Source organism: Prosopis cineraria, unplaced genomic scaffold, assembly GCF_029017545.1.
Source record: "Prosopis cineraria cultivar Desert tree isolate PC_DT_omini unplaced genomic scaffold, ASM2901754v1 PC9, whole genome shotgun sequence".
In the NCBI taxonomy this organism is placed as follows: domain Eukaryota; kingdom Viridiplantae; phylum Streptophyta; class Magnoliopsida; order Fabales; family Fabaceae; genus Prosopis; species Prosopis cineraria.
In genome coordinates this window covers 32585949-32601890 of record NW_026555340.1, presented here as the reverse complement: position 1 = coordinate 32601890, position 15942 = coordinate 32585949, and the positions used below count along the sequence as shown (strand labels likewise).

Sequence of the window (15942 nt, the reverse complement as noted above, 5' to 3'; positions counted from 1 at the left end):
AAACTGGATTCTATTCAGGCTGAAGGTGAAGCGAGGCTGCAGAGAAAAGCTGAGGTAGTATTTATGGCGTCAAGACTAATCTGAAGTTGTAATGTTTTCTCTGTTGTTCATGCCGTTTTCATGCAATCCTTATTTTGACGAAGCATAAGTCATCATGGATCATGATTGATGACATTTGTCAATATTAGTGTTTTAAATAATGAAGCAGAATGCTGATTTTTTTCCCCTGGGTGGGGCGGGGGTAAAGCAGAACGTGATTATGTGTTATGTATTCTATGAAGCAATTTCCATTTTGAAAGAAAATGTTTTTTCAGCCAAGGTAGGGGTCCTGACCAAGATTTTGGGAATCATTAGGTAGAGAATATTTGAAAACCTTGCAGAATGAAATTCTATGCATGCCAAAACTATTCGTAGTGGCAATTGAAGGGATGAAAAATGGTGTTACTGCTGATTTTTGTACTTTATGAAGTTTATTATCAATTGCTTGCCTGTGACATGTGCTGTGTAACAAACAAGTTCATTGCTTTTTGTTTGGTCGCGATGGAGCTTGCTTATTATGAGGTATATTGACGTTAGAAATTTGTATTATTTATAATATTTGGCTATGATAGAATTTCATATCTCTTCACATACCATCATTTTTATCTTCTTATGGGTATCATTTTAAATGTGTCTTTTACAGTTTGAAAACTTCAGATGACATTGGGTGATGTTCTGCACCATATAATGAGTATTTGCTAATGCTACTCAATTAGATGCAAGTAGTATGGAATAGGAGAGTAATTGGATACTTGAGCAACTTAAATTTCTCAATCCGTTTGCATCTAGGAACTGGTTTCCCATGTTTTCCGCAATTTAAATAATTTTAACTCAATATTGAGTGGACAGTGAGTGGCTTGCACTGGCTGGCATAATACTATTGTGGGGAAAAACATGTTTTTTAGTCTTCGTTGTTCATTCCCATGATGGTGTGGATCTTTTTTTCTAATTCGAATTTTGACTATTCTATATGGCTTAACACTTTGTGTCCAGGTTGATTTGGAATTTGCAGAGTCTGGCCTGTGCGTCTTTCAGTGATAAGTTTTTTAATAAATTTAACTGCACAAAATTTCATTTAAAATGTTGATGGAATCACGAGTATTTTCTATATAAAGAAAATAAAGGAAAATGTATTGTGCTTGGTTGAACTATGTTTGAACCACGCAGGGATATTTAGAAGCATCTAACCAAATACCAACGAATTAAATCGTCATGAAAAATTGGTCAATTGGATGGTTCAGTGGTTTGGGAGGGCTGCACCATAGTATATTTGCTCGGCCAGCGACTGCAATCTATGAAATCAAGTCTTTACCTATGGATAACTATTTGTAGCTATCTTAAGGGTTAAAACTTTTGATGATTCTGACATGAAATCTAATTTCATTGCCATCAATGTTTAGTGTAGGATTTTATTTCAAAATGTGGAACCCAGTGTTAATTGCATTATACTTTCTCTTCTATTTTTCATTTCATTTCCATTAATGTATATCAAGTATTTGCCTATGGACAATGACAAGTAATCAAATTTCACTACTATCAACGTGGTGTATAAGAAAATCTTCAACATTGTTAAACCAAGTGTTATTTGACTTACATGTTTCTTTTCCTTTCCATTAATGTATAGCATTCCTTTCATTACCTTATTCATGTTTATATGTTTATATTTATTTCTCTATATTTGACTTAAGAAATTAAAATGCAAATTTTGGATGTTGCTGAATTATGGTTGTTTATTATCCCATTTATACAATTATTTAATATTTAATTATGCAATGGTTTGTTTATTTTTCTTTATTATTTAGGTTGGTTAGCGTCGAGCTGCTACTGAAAAAATATATCAACTTTTATTCAAAATGCAGCATCTAATTTATCCATTTGAGTTACAAAATTATTGCAATGTATAAAGTTTTTTCCATCGAACACGGGTTATGTTGGTTTTTTTTTTTTTTTTTGCCCGTACTACGTAACTCTTTCTCATCGGAAAGGCGATCATGTACGCAAAGCGGTTGAAGATTCGTGAACGAAAAATGTTAAATTGAGCAAGTTCTCCGGAATGTAGAAGTAATTGCAAAATCTGGTTGGCAATGGAAAGTGGGTAAATATTGTCAATTCTATTAGAGTTGTTTGTTTAAAAATGTAAAGTATTTTTAATTAAATTTTATCCTTCAATAAAATAGTTATTTACTTTTAAATTAATCCTATCTTTTTATATTTATCTCTATTAAACATCTTATAATAAATATAAAGTCACTATTAATAGGAGTGTTTTTGAAAAAAAAAAGGTAATTATTACATTTTGAAAGATTAAAAATGTGTTATATTTTGAGCATCTAACTCTTCAAAAAATACATTATATTTTTAAACGGAGAGATAATGAATTTAACTAAATTTAGCTCTCTTGCAAGGTAAAAGTTGTTAAATAAATTCTCATCCATTATTATTTCCTGACTAAATATATCTAAATTCCATTATTATCTCCTTATGAAAACAAATATCATTGTTGGGAGCTTTACAATTCAAAATGACCTTGGTTAGAATTTGTTTCTATAATTGCATCTTCTTTCGTAAAATAAAAGTCCTGAAAAGATAACAATAATCTCAAATACGAGGATATTTTTAAAAAATTTTAAAATTAAGTGAAAATATTTTTAAAATATTATAATACTTGAGAAAATTCTAAAAGATAACCATAATTTAAATAAATGTAATATTACAATAATTAAAACGGGATATGCTTCAATTATAAAATTTATTTTTAATACCTCAAAGAATTTCCAATATAAAAAATAATTAAGAGTGTTTTGTACAGTTAAATGATGTAAGATGTAAATTAAAATCTAATTCATGGTATGTTTTGTAATTTCCAATTTAAAATAAATCAAAATAAAAAAATAAAACAAAAAAGAGATTGGAAGTATATTTAGACAATAATTTTGTATTGGGTGATTAGTTTCTAATTAATTAATGCATTCTAACTCTTATTCAATTTGACAATAAAGAAATATCATCACCATGATCTTATATATGAGGTCTTGATTGATTTTTGTTTTTAAAATTTATTTTTCTTTTTTAAAATAAAAAAATGTTTAGATAAGTTTTTTTAAATTTAAATGTTTTTAAATTTGTTTTCATTTTGTCTTAAAAAAAATTAAAAAAATTGAAGGGAGTGGGGAAGAGAAAAGCAAAAATATACAGAACGATAGCACATAAGAGAGAAAAGGGAGTTTAGGACTAACACTCTCATAGTAATTCTTAATTATAGAAAGCCTAAACCAGGCAAATGAGTTAAGGCTCTTGATCAGCCTCAATCTTAACCCAAGAAACAAATATGAGAATATTTTAGAAGTTATAAAATTAAATGAAAATTATGTGCTATAATCTAATACGTTATAAAATTTATTTTCAATATCTCCTTAAAATATTTTCAATATAAAAATAATTAATAGTATTTTATTAGAAAATTATGTTCTATAATTCATCATATACTTGACAAAAAGGGGAATGTTAAACAATCCCATGATGTATGATGTGAATTTGAATTTAATTTATGGTAAGTATTGTAATTTACAGTTCAAAATAAATAAATAAATAAATTAAGAGTTGGGAATCTTAAACAATACTTCTTACATTGGTTGTAAATTTCTAATTATTTAATGCTTGTAGGGCTCTGTTTCAACATAAAAAAAGAAATACAATCACTAATTCACTATAATCTTATGCATCAGGGTGTGGTTGATTTTTTACTTTTAAAATTATTTTTTATTTTTAAGATAAAAAATTGGATAAGAGTTTTGAATTTAAATGTTTCAAAAATAGTTCTCATTTTTTGCTTCTTTAGGTAAAAACATTGATACAAGATGTGGGGAGAAGAAAGGGATAATAAAAAAGAAGAGAGAGATAGAGAGAGGAGAGAACTAGAGGGAAAAGAGAAACTCCAAGAAACAAGATAAGGTGGTAGCAATTTTTTTTTTTTTTTGGGATAAGATGATAGCAATTCTTAAATGTAAGATCACTATAATATTTTTTAGGTTTAAGGTGGAAGCCTATCAATAACCCAAGACTCATTTGCCAGGTATATGCATTTTATTGATGCTAATAAAAGTTGGATCAAATTTTGAATATCTCATTGAAAGATTTGTAATATGAAAAATTACTAATAGTATATTAGTGGAAAATTATGTGCTCTAACTTATCAGATACTTGGAAAAATGAGGGGATGCTAAACAATCCCATGATGCAAGATGTAAATTTAAATTTGATGTTTTGTATGCATTGTAATTTCCAATTCAAAATAAATAAATAAATAAAAACACACAAGATTTTGAAAATCCGCGACAATAGTCCTTCTATTGACCCATAAGCTTCTAACTAATTAATGCATTCTGACTTCATTCCAACTTAAAAGGAGAAATATGATCATTATAATCTTATACATCAACATGTGATTGATTTTTGACTTTACAAATTATTTTTTTTATTACTAAAAATAAAAAAATTGGATTAGTCATTTGAATTTAAATGTTTCAAAAATTTTCTTTTTTTCTAAATAAAAACATTGATACAAGCCGAGGAAAGGAGAAGGGAGAATAAAAAAGAAAAGAAATGGAGAGATAAGAGAAAAAAGAATAAATTCAAGAGACAAGACAAGATAATAGGAATTCTCAATTATAAAATGACTATATATATATATATATATATATTATTTTTTTTTTTAAGGTTTAAGTTTGAGGCTTGTCAAAAGCACCTTAACTTATTTACTCGATACATGCCTTTTACTGATGCATGAAAAAAATTGAATCAAATTTTAAATATCTCATTATAGGATTTCTAATATAAAAAATAATTAATACTCCTTGCATCTTAAATTATAAAATATTTTAAATAAAATTTTACATATCAATAACCCTAATTAAATATACTTAACAACCTTATTTTTTAAAAATAAAAATATAAACTTTTAAAAATATTTTTCATTTAATAACCTTAAATCTATATTTAACTAGTATTAAATAGAGAGAGAAAAGGTAATATTAGAATAAGCCTATTAATAAAATTTTATTTTTTAAAAAGTATTTTATATTTTGAGACGGTAAATTTTTTAAAAAATATCTTAGAAATTAAGATGGAGGAAGTAGTGTTTTACTAGAAAAATATGTGATATAACTCATCAGACAATTGACAAAATGAGGGGCAATGTTAAACAAACCCATGATGTAAGATGCAAATTTGAATTTAATTCATGGAATGTTTTGTAACTTCAATTCAAAATAAATAAATAACACACGGAAGAAGATGGAACATTTGACAGTAGTTCTTGCATTGGCCTATAAACTTCTAATTAATTAATGCATCCTCAGTCTTTTTCAACTTGAAAACAAAGAAATGCGATCACTATAATTTTATGCATTTGGGCATGATAATAAACTTATGTTTTCTTAAAAAGTATTTTAAAAATAAAAAAATTATTTGGATAAGTGTTTTTTTATAAGGCGAAAATAAATTTGGATAAGTGTTTTGAATTTAAATATTTACAAAAAAAAAAAGTTTGATTAATTTTTTTGAAAGAAAAAGCAGAGGAGAAGAAACACCGGGAAAAAAAAATGATCTTTGGCAATGGAGGATCAATCAGTCAGAGGAGAAGTAAGTTGTACGCAGTCGTTAACGAACACAAAGCATTCCTAGTCGCATCATTAACATGGCTAACGACTGGGCTGATAATATCCGCTTGCATTATTCTCGGACTTGGATACTCTAAATCAGATTTGTATCGTTCTGTTTTTTAGTTCTAGTTATTCATTCAGAAGCTTGACGGCTGCTTCTGTAATGATTCGGGTTAAACTTAAAAAGTGAGAGATAATAGGGAATAGTTATGGTGTGACACTGCTTTGAATTATAAATACCATACAGCATTTTGTTAATTATCTAGAATTCCAGCTTGATTAATAATGATGAACAAATGGCGGCGGCCTTGGCCATTCAATTCATTCTCTGTTTGATTCAATACAACCGTGCAGGAACCTTTTTGCCCTTTCTCCACCTTCAATTTGCCATTCTTTTTTCTTTTTGTCCCCTCCTTGGATTCACCATTTTAACTCCAAAACCTGAAAAGGTTAAGCCTTCAAAAGCTTACCACGGAGATTAGGCTTGCCTGCCATATCTTTCTTTTTTAAGAAGGTTGTGAGCGGCTAAATGTTATGTGCTGTAATACCCAATTTCCTAATACGTACGATTCCCTTCACCAAGTTAAAATCTGACGTTATACTAACCAAATCGACCTTTTCTGTTAAAGGTAGAATTTATTTACAATTTCGAACTTTTTTAAAGTATGTTAAAAGGAAAATACTAACAGTTGGAACAATTTTTTTCTCTTACATTTTTTAAAAATTAACATGAGTAAATTACATTCAAATTGAGTCATTTCGCAAAATAAGATAATATCATAGAAGTGCATGCCGCATTTGTCTGCGAAAAGTATGATTTCCGAATGCATATGCACGCGGATGATTTAGTCATAAATTTATGCTGATCCGTCATAGCTTAAGAGTTATTTTATAAAATACCGAATATGGTATTGTTTGGTGACGAATTTAAGAATCTATTTGAGTCCAGAGTGAGCCTTCTGTATGGTAACCAGAAATCTGTCTCGCCAACGACAGCAGTACTCTATAACCCCATCAACCAGCAGTCGCTTTCTCAGCCTCTCTCGCCATCATCGTGACAATGAAGACTCGCCAACAAGAAGCTTCACCGGCGTCCTCAGTCTCATATCTCAAGCTCAGGCTCTCCTTCAATTCCCAACTCCACCTTGTTAACTTCTTTTCTCATCTCTTGCTCTTCGGCTCTGGTTTACTCGTTGGAATCGCACTTGCTTTCTGTCTCCCAGACTTGTCGCCTCTCGGCTTTCGAATCCGGCAACAACTTCATTCTTCTTCGCCCTCCCCGCCTCATCCTGTCTCGTCAAACCGCACGAATGTGACGACCACCTTGGTCACCCGACATGGGTTGCGAGATTTGTTGAAAGCCGATGATCAGAAGGCTATGCATGACATGAACGAGCAAGAGTTGCTGTGGAGAGCTTCATTGGTTCCAAAGATTAAGGAACCGCCCTTCAAACACAAACCCAAGGTTAAGTTCATGTTTTTGACAAAAGGGCCCGTGCTGTTGGCTCCTCTGTGGGAGAGATTCTTCGAAGGCAATGAAGGCCTCTACTCTATTTATGTCCATTCTCATCCATCTTTCAACGAAACTCTGCCTCAAAGCTCTGTGTTTTATGGTCGCAGAATCCCCAGTAAGGTCAGTACATGCTTCTTCTACTTCTCCTCTTCTGCTCCAGTAAGTAAATCTTCTCGAGTCTTTTTTTTTAAAAAAAAAAAGATAAAATTCGATCGATAACAAAAAACGTGCATATGGTGCATAAACGTACATTTTCTGCAAATATAAGGAAAGGGTAAGGGTGCATTTTATTTTGCCCCACGAAGCAAGCAATGGCACGGTATCATGCATAGATTAAACACTGCAGTTTTCATTCAATTCCAAGTAATTCTGATTTTATGATGTCCTACGACACATGGTGTACCTCTAAAATTAATTTAATGGATTTTACAAAATGTATGAGCTGTTTCTCCTAAAAGAAAAACAAATAGATAAATGTGACCTAAAAAGGTGCGTCCATGGTAGTGTCATTTATTCAGGAGACATTACATGGTTCTCAGTAAATAAGAAAGGTTAACCCCAGATAAACGGCAGTGAAGGATTCTGGGGGTAAACACAAGAATGTAAAGGTTGAGAGTTTTAGTCCGACCCCTTTTCCTTGTTGAGTCGGGGAAGCAATTCCATCCTTTTCTTTCATTCCACTCCTTTTCCAGCTCGCCAAGAAAATTCCACTCTTCTACGTTTCCAAATGCCACCTTTTCCACAACCTTCACTCAACTTTCTTCATTCCTTCACGTTCCACACCATCACATGCAACACCCAGACCTACACATTCATATATTCTGCATCCCTTTTATTATGCAGTACCGATATAATTAACAATAGCTGATGAAACAATTACAGGAGGTAAAGTGGGGCGAAATCAGCATGGTAGAAGCAGAGAGACGTCTGTTAGCCAACGCGCTGCTAGATTTCAGGAATCGGCGTTTTGTTCTGCTTTCGGAGTCATGCATTCCTCTGTTTAACCTCTCCACAGTATACAATTACCTGGTGAAGTCGAGAAAGAACTTCGTGGAAGCCTACGACGCCCCGGGGGCGGTGGGTCGGGGCAGGTACACCCCGAGAATGAGGCCGCTGGTGAGGCTGTCAGAGTGGAGAAAAGGGTCGCAGTGGTTCCAAATAGACCGTGGTCTGGCCGTCGAGGTGGTCTCGGACCGCCAGTACTTTGCGGTGTTCAGCAAGCACTACTTGGCCACCCTGGTGAGTATCAAGTTTTGGAGCAGAAACTCCAACAGGACACTGACCTGGGTTGATTGGTCCAAGGGTGGCGCCCATCCTTCCAGGTTCATCACAACCCATGTGACTGTGGAGTTCTTGAAGAGGCTCAGACACGGACGAAGGACTTGTGAGTACAATGGCCGCGCCACCCATTTTTGTCACTTGTTTGCCAGGAAGTTCACCCCTCATGCTCTCACTTGACTCCTTACCTTTGCTCCTCGCCTCATGCATTTCAACTGACTCCTGTCCATTCCCAATGTTTTCTCCATTTGTTTGTGTAACACAGGATTGAAATCTTGTCATTAATTCTTTTTTGTTTTTTTTTTTACTACAATTAGATGTCACAGTGCAGTCCATACATCAAGATCATATCTCCAACAGCCAAATTTCTTGCATATTATTAGGATGGATTTTGAAATTGAAGATAACAGGAAGGAAGAGGGAGGGATTTCCTAGAGTATTACATAGCAGGTTTGATTTGATGATTGAGTAAATAAAAGCCGAAGAGACAGAGAATTATATGTAATTATCGAATTTCAGGGCTGTCTGTCCTGTTTATTTAATTTTTTTTAAAAGTTACGTGTTAAAACTTTAAATTTTTATAATATTTATTTAAAATTAAAAATATATATTTAATTATTTTAAGAATTTATTTTAAATAGTTTCTAAAAATAAACCAGATAAAAAATTTTATAACAATTTAAAATTATATTCACGTATCTTTTTTTTTTTATCAAAAATTACATGCACATATTATGAAATTTAAAAATAATTATAAAGTAACTTTTATTGTGTTAAAGAAAATAGTGGAGTATGGGTAGGAGCAGGATTTCTTGGGCCGAGAAAGAGGAGAGTGCTGCTCTCTTGCACCCCCCCCCCCTTTTTTTTAAAAAAAAAAAATTCAGCCAATGGGGATCTTGTCTTGTCAAACACTCCATCTTTCATTTTCGATCATCCTATGTGGAGGTGGAACCCACTCCTGGCAATCCTTCGCAGTGTTCAACCGAACTTAGATTTTCCCGATACTTTTTCTCAATATATTTTTCAATAGGCAACCACATTCATTCATTTAATTATTTATTAATTTAATAATATTAAATTATTAATTATAATAATAAAATAAATACATTATTCACTAGTGTCTCATAAATAATTTTGAAATTAAGTTTTTGTGATTTATCATAATAATCATTAAATTGCCATAACCAATAATTTGACACAATTAAATCAAATAAATAATGAAATGGATGGATGATATTAAATATTTAAAAATGTATTGAGAGAGTATGAAAATGATCCAAATCATGAGTATGAAAATGATCCAAATTCATGATCAACTTCTTCTTTACATTTCTCACAATTCATCCCTTTTCAATATATTGATAAAAAAAATTAATCTAGATCTCTTGAACAAACAAAATGAAAAACACCCCTTAAAAGTCTGAAACTTCACAGCACATTAAGGAGAGTAAAAATAAAATTAAAATGTTGAGAGAAATGACAAAATCGATCTTTTTTCAAATTAAAAAAGCCTCTTCAATTAGAAATGGCCAAATTTCACAACCAAGAGACATCATCATCGAAATCTCCAAGCTGGCAGGGAGTAATCAGAGGTTTTGTGAAGGAAATGGATGAGAGAATGGGTTTGGAAAAGAAGGGTTTGATAAAAGGCGTATAGAGTGAGAAACATGGAGCTGTAGCCTAAATTGGAGATAATGTCCTCAAGGGCGGTTTATATGGGAGAGAGAAAAAGAAAGGGATACGGCTTTTTTTTTTTTTTTAATTAAGGTGTAATTTTATTTTTAAACTATTCTTAAAGGAATAATATTATTCCTAAACCATTCATCATAACAATATTTCCCTCACCATTTAAACATTTGTTATTGTAGCTAGTGAAATTCACTTTTTATGAGTTAAGATGTAATTTTGTCCCTAAACTATTTTTAAAGGAGCAATGTTATTCTCATCATTTTAAAATTATAAAATTAAATAAAAATAAAATTATAATAATATTAAATAAGATAATATTAAATGTATATATAAATATAAAATTGTAATAATATTAAATAAAAATAATATTCAATGTATATATAAAATAAATATAAGAAAAAAATTTATAGTATGTTAATAAAATATCATAAATTAATAATATTATAAATTATAATTTTACAACTTGTAAAATATAATTAGATCTTAGTTACATTAGATATGAGTAGATTAAAAAGTATATACATTTGCACTTATAACTATCGACCGGAATTGTCGTTAACGACTTGATTTGAACTAAAAAATATTTTTATGATTGAGTTGGATTGAACAAGAGTTGAGTAACTTTTAAGTCTAAAACTGAAGTTGAATTAGGAACCAGAGCGGTTTTCAAAAAATCTGATGGTTTTAAATATAATATTAAAAAAGCTTAATTTAAAAAAAATAAAAATTTAAAAATTAGATCCTACTAAAAGTTAAATTTATTTTTGAACAATTTACATATATAAAATATGATTTGAGACTTTTTTTTATAAAGATATTGATAGTTATAGGTGCAAATATAGGTACTTTTGAGTTTACTCATATCTAATTTAACTAAGATTTATTTATATTTAACAAGTTATAAAATTATAATTTATATTTTTTTTCTTATATTTATTTTATATATGCATTTAATATTATTTTTATTTAATATTATTATAATTTTATTTTTATTTAATTTTATGATTTTAAATTGTGAGGGTAACATTGCTCCTTTAAAAATAATTTAAGGATAAACTTGCATCTTAATTCATAAAAAGTGGGTTTCACTAGCTATAGTAACAAATTTTTAAATGGTGGGGGCAATATTTGTTTCGATTTGATTAGTTTAAGGGTAACATTGCTACGATGTATAGTTTAATAACAAAATTGCTCCTTCGAAAGAAGTTTAAGGGCAAGATTGTACCTTAATCTTCTTGTTTTTTTCAATTTAAAAGAGGGTTAATGAATAATTGCTGAAGGAAAATAAACAACTTTAGTATATGGTATTTGCAATTTCATTTATCATGATAACAACACTAAGATAAAATCAAGTAAAGTTATACATACTAACAACTCTTGTAGGAAAAGCAACCACTTTAGTATGAAAAATTTGTAACTCTTTTTTCATGATAACATTATTGAGAATAAAATTAAGTGAAGTTATGTACACTAACAATTCTTGTAGAATAAGTAACCACTTTAGTATGGAAAATAAATAACTTTAGCATGGAGAATTTGTAACTCTTTTTACCATGATAACATAAAAAAGAATAAAATCAAGTGAAGTTATCCACACAAATAATTCCTATAAACAAAGTAACCATTTCAATATAAAAAATGAACAATTTTAGTATGCAAAATTTGCAACTCTTATTTAATATAAGTTGTTAATTTGCAAAACTATACACGAGTTGTTCATTCGATATAAACTCAAATCGTTCATTTCCCCTACCCTAATTGTTAATTTTGCATACTGTAGTTGTTCATTTAACTAGTGTGACTTATTTTTTATAGGAGTAGTTTAAGCCTGTTAAGTGACACTTGCAAATTTCCCTTATTGAAATTGTTTATTTCTTGTACTAAAATGGTAGATTTTTCTACAGAAGTTGTTTGTGTGCATAACTTTACTTAATTTTATTCTTAATGTTGTTATCATGGTAAAAAATATTTACAAATTTCCCATAATAAAATTATTTATTGCCTATACTGAAGTTGTTACTTTTCCCATTAAGAGTTGTTAGTATGCATAACTTTATTTGATTTTATTCTTAGTGTTGTTATCATGATAAATGAAGTTGCAAATTTCTCATATTGAAATTTTTCATTTCTTTATAGCTGTTGTTCATTAACCTTATTTTAAATATAAAAAAAAACTTCTTGTTATGACCTTTGTCATTAACCTAACTTAACTCAACTAATAAACCAACCCCTTTGAATAAGGATCAACCATGATCATAATTAATTAAATCATTTAGCTTGGATAAAATAAAGAGTAATGGGATCTCGAAAATGTTTGAAATTAATAATAGAGTAATAACACTTGAAATATCTTAAAATCAGAGTAGAAAAGATTGCAAAAATATGACTATAGGTTGAGCATTTAAAATAGGTTCTAACAGGACAAAACATACATTATAACAAATTGTGCATGTCTTCTACGACTAAGAGACTATTTGTCGTAGCCTGTTCAGCAAAGCACATCTGTCATTGCCAAACTTCACATCCTCCACGGTTGAAACTTTATTGTGTCATCCGCCACGGCCAACCAGTTGCAATAGCACATACAAAATGATTTTTGAATTACCTAATTAATTATTCAAACCTTCGATTAAAGTGATATAAGTGCTTATTCAGAAAAATAAATCAATGACCTATTTAATGGCCAATCTCAACTCAATCCAATAGCCATCGAGAATTATGGAACATTTGGTATCCAAAACTAGCCTTTGCAAATGATAAATAATCCAAACATACAAATGTTCTTAGTGTTAACAAAATAGTATCAATCACACATCCATCAAGAAATATATGCTTCATGAGATAAGATCTAGTTCTTTACCTGTGATGCTTCCTCCTTTCCTCTAGCCTCATCATCTCCTAGAAAGATTATTAATAAATAAGGGTGAGAGTAAACAATCTTAATAACTAAGTAATTTAATTAAAGTATATTAAAGTGTGGTATTTACAACAAATAAGTAGAAAATACCATATAAGGCAAAACATGCATTAATCACAATTGGCCTATTTGTGGATATTGGCTTTGGTTTTGCAATTGAAGGGAGCATAAGGGTGGCAAAATAATGTTTTGGCTTAAGTGGCATGTGGGAGGATAATTTTATGAAGACATTGTATTGTGTAAACCAAAGCTGAGTGCTAGATGAATTTATGTTAATTTTCTCTATATAAATTGTGTTAAGTTGCTATAACCCAACTATAACTCATTGTATGTTAGAATGTCAGGATTAATATATATTCATATTTTTAATTGAAAATGTTTATGAAATGTTCCAAAAAGTTTGCAAAATGCATAACAGCTTCTAAATTCCTATTTTATTTTGTTTTGTATGGTTTTAGATTATATAGGATCATATAAGCATTTCACACTTATTCTTATTTATAAATGCTTGAGATCCTAGCTTTTGAAAATATATGTTAAAATAAGCTAAATTCTATTCACTATGGTAATCATTTTTAAAAGATAATTTATATTGTATAATTTATGTTTCATTATTCACTACCATGACAGTCCACACTCTACCATGGTAGTGTTTTCAAGTTTAAGAATTGTTTTAAAAAGGGATTAGTTATTTTTTGTTTATCATGATAAATTCTTTTCTACTATGGTTTAGTTAATAAATTAAAGTGTAGGGACCCATAATATCGAAAAAAAGTGTAGAGACCTATAATAAAATACGAATAAAATGTAGGGATCAAGAGTTATGTTTTTTCATTGGAAGAATTTTTATTTTTGGGTACTACATAACTTGGTCCCAAATTTGGACCCTACCCTTATAGCCCCTAGAAGAAGACGATGACATATAAAAGTGCTAGAAGAAGAGAGGAAATGACTTACCTAATGATTATAAGGCTTCAAACACTCCTAAAGACCTTCAAAATGAAGTTTTAGCAGAGATCTCCCTTCTCCTATTTCACAAACACTCAAATACCTCTTCTATAAATGTTCATGAATAGTAGACTTGGAATTTGAAATTTTATCTCATCTGCCGTGGTGCGAAGAATCATTTACCACAATGAATGATCCAAAACAAGTAAATTCACTTAAACCTAATAATTTGGACTTAAAACAACCCAAAAGCTCCTTAAGCCATATTTTAATCCTCATATAGGGTCTAATAGGCTTAAATGACCATCCAAGCTCTCTTATTAACCTCTAGTTATCATAATTAACTGATTAAACTTCTTAGTTAATTAATCTAACTTTTGTATTAAATTTTGGGATGATACGATTCTCCCTTTCCTCTTCTCTCTCCCATGAAACCGTCATTGATGACATTCTCTCCAATTCAAGCTATAGCAGCATATCTCTCACTCCACAAGCCCTTTATCAAACTCTTCTTTCCCAAACCCCTTCTCTCCTCTGTTTCCTCTATAAAACCTTTGGTTGCTCCTCGCCAGTTTGGAGATTTCAATGATGTTGTCTCTTGATTGCGAAATTTGGCCATTTCTAGCTGAAGAATCTTAAAAAAAAAAAAGAAATTAAAAGAGGAATAATTTTGTTACTTCCCTAAATATTTTAATTTCATTTTACTCCCTTTAGGGTGCAGTGAAGTTTCAATTAGGAGGTTTTCTTTTTCATTATGTTTGGCTAAAGTGTCTGAATTGAATTTTTTTTCCCAAAAAAAAAAATCAATTTTCAATACAATCATTCTTAAGTTTTAACCCAACTCTTTATCATGCAACTGGTTTTAGTGGTCCAATACCATTATTACTAATTATTGACAGAATAAGATAAATAATAACATGAGGGGAATATATTCTTTCAAGTGTTAGTAATGATGTGATCAGTTTCTATTTTTTATTGTCCGCATGAGTTTTTAAAAATTAAATATTGAAAGGAAATTTTTTCCCCCCTGGAAGTTAATACTAGAAAGAAAAGCATAAAAGAGACGGTAAAAACAAGCATTAATTACAAGTAGGGGTGTGGTAGGATCCTTGTGGGACGGTCAGCCTCAAAGTGAAGCCACCACACGGCTTCTTTCTTTCCCAGAAACACGCTTTAATTTGACCAAACCCCAAAATTTAATCTCTTTCCTATTCTCATACCCCTTCAATCCCATTTCTCTTCCATCACGCAAATACCATACTGTATACCCCACCACGTATCATTTTTTATGTCGTAACTGCCACGAAATTGTATCTGTCGACTCTTCCTTTCTTCTCCACCCCCACCACCCAAATATATATATATATATATTATTACATCTTTGCTGCATCTTTTGCCCCTCTCAACTACACATGCGCCCGTGTGTGCATGACACGTGGCAATTGATTACATGTTTGATCTTTATGCATGCCATGACAGGTCTCATCTATTCATCACCATGCATTTTAATTTCAAGATATTTAATTGAAATTTTAAATTTTCTACACATTTAGAAAGATAAGTACGCAATTATATGAAAGTTTCATCTGTCTTTTTATTTGTTTGTTAATCTTTTAGATACATTATTATACAAAATATCAGCTCATATAGATGTCTTTTCGATCGAGATCATAGATTGACTCCATGTGTTTGTTGACGCGTCAAAGTCTCTACATCATATGACAAGGATTCAATTTCAAGGTCACGGCGTTGTTGTGCTTGAACTTGCGTGCCTATTTCCCCTGACATTCCCAGAACCTTCTTTCGTACTTTTTGTTATTTTTCTATTCAAGCCGATCATCCCTTATCCTATAAATTAAGAGAAGCCCGCCTGCTCGCGTTTCTTCATCTCTCTATGT

The 15942-nt window shown here is 30.6% G+C and overlaps 1 protein-coding gene across 1 annotated transcript; it reads left to right on the top strand.

Annotated features, from left to right (window-relative positions):
- The first annotated feature begins 6691 nt into the window (after positions 1-6691).
- On the top strand, positions 6692-8974 carry LOC129319257 (uncharacterized). Its single transcript, XM_054964262.1, has 3 exons — positions 6692-7332; positions 8095-8596; positions 8808-8974. Exons 1-3 carry the CDS (start codon positions 6760-6762, stop codon positions 8960-8962), a joined length of 1230 nt encoding a protein of 409 aa, XP_054820237.1. The 5' UTR covers positions 6692-6759; the 3' UTR covers positions 8963-8974.
- Positions 8975-15942: the final 6968 nt, after the last annotated feature.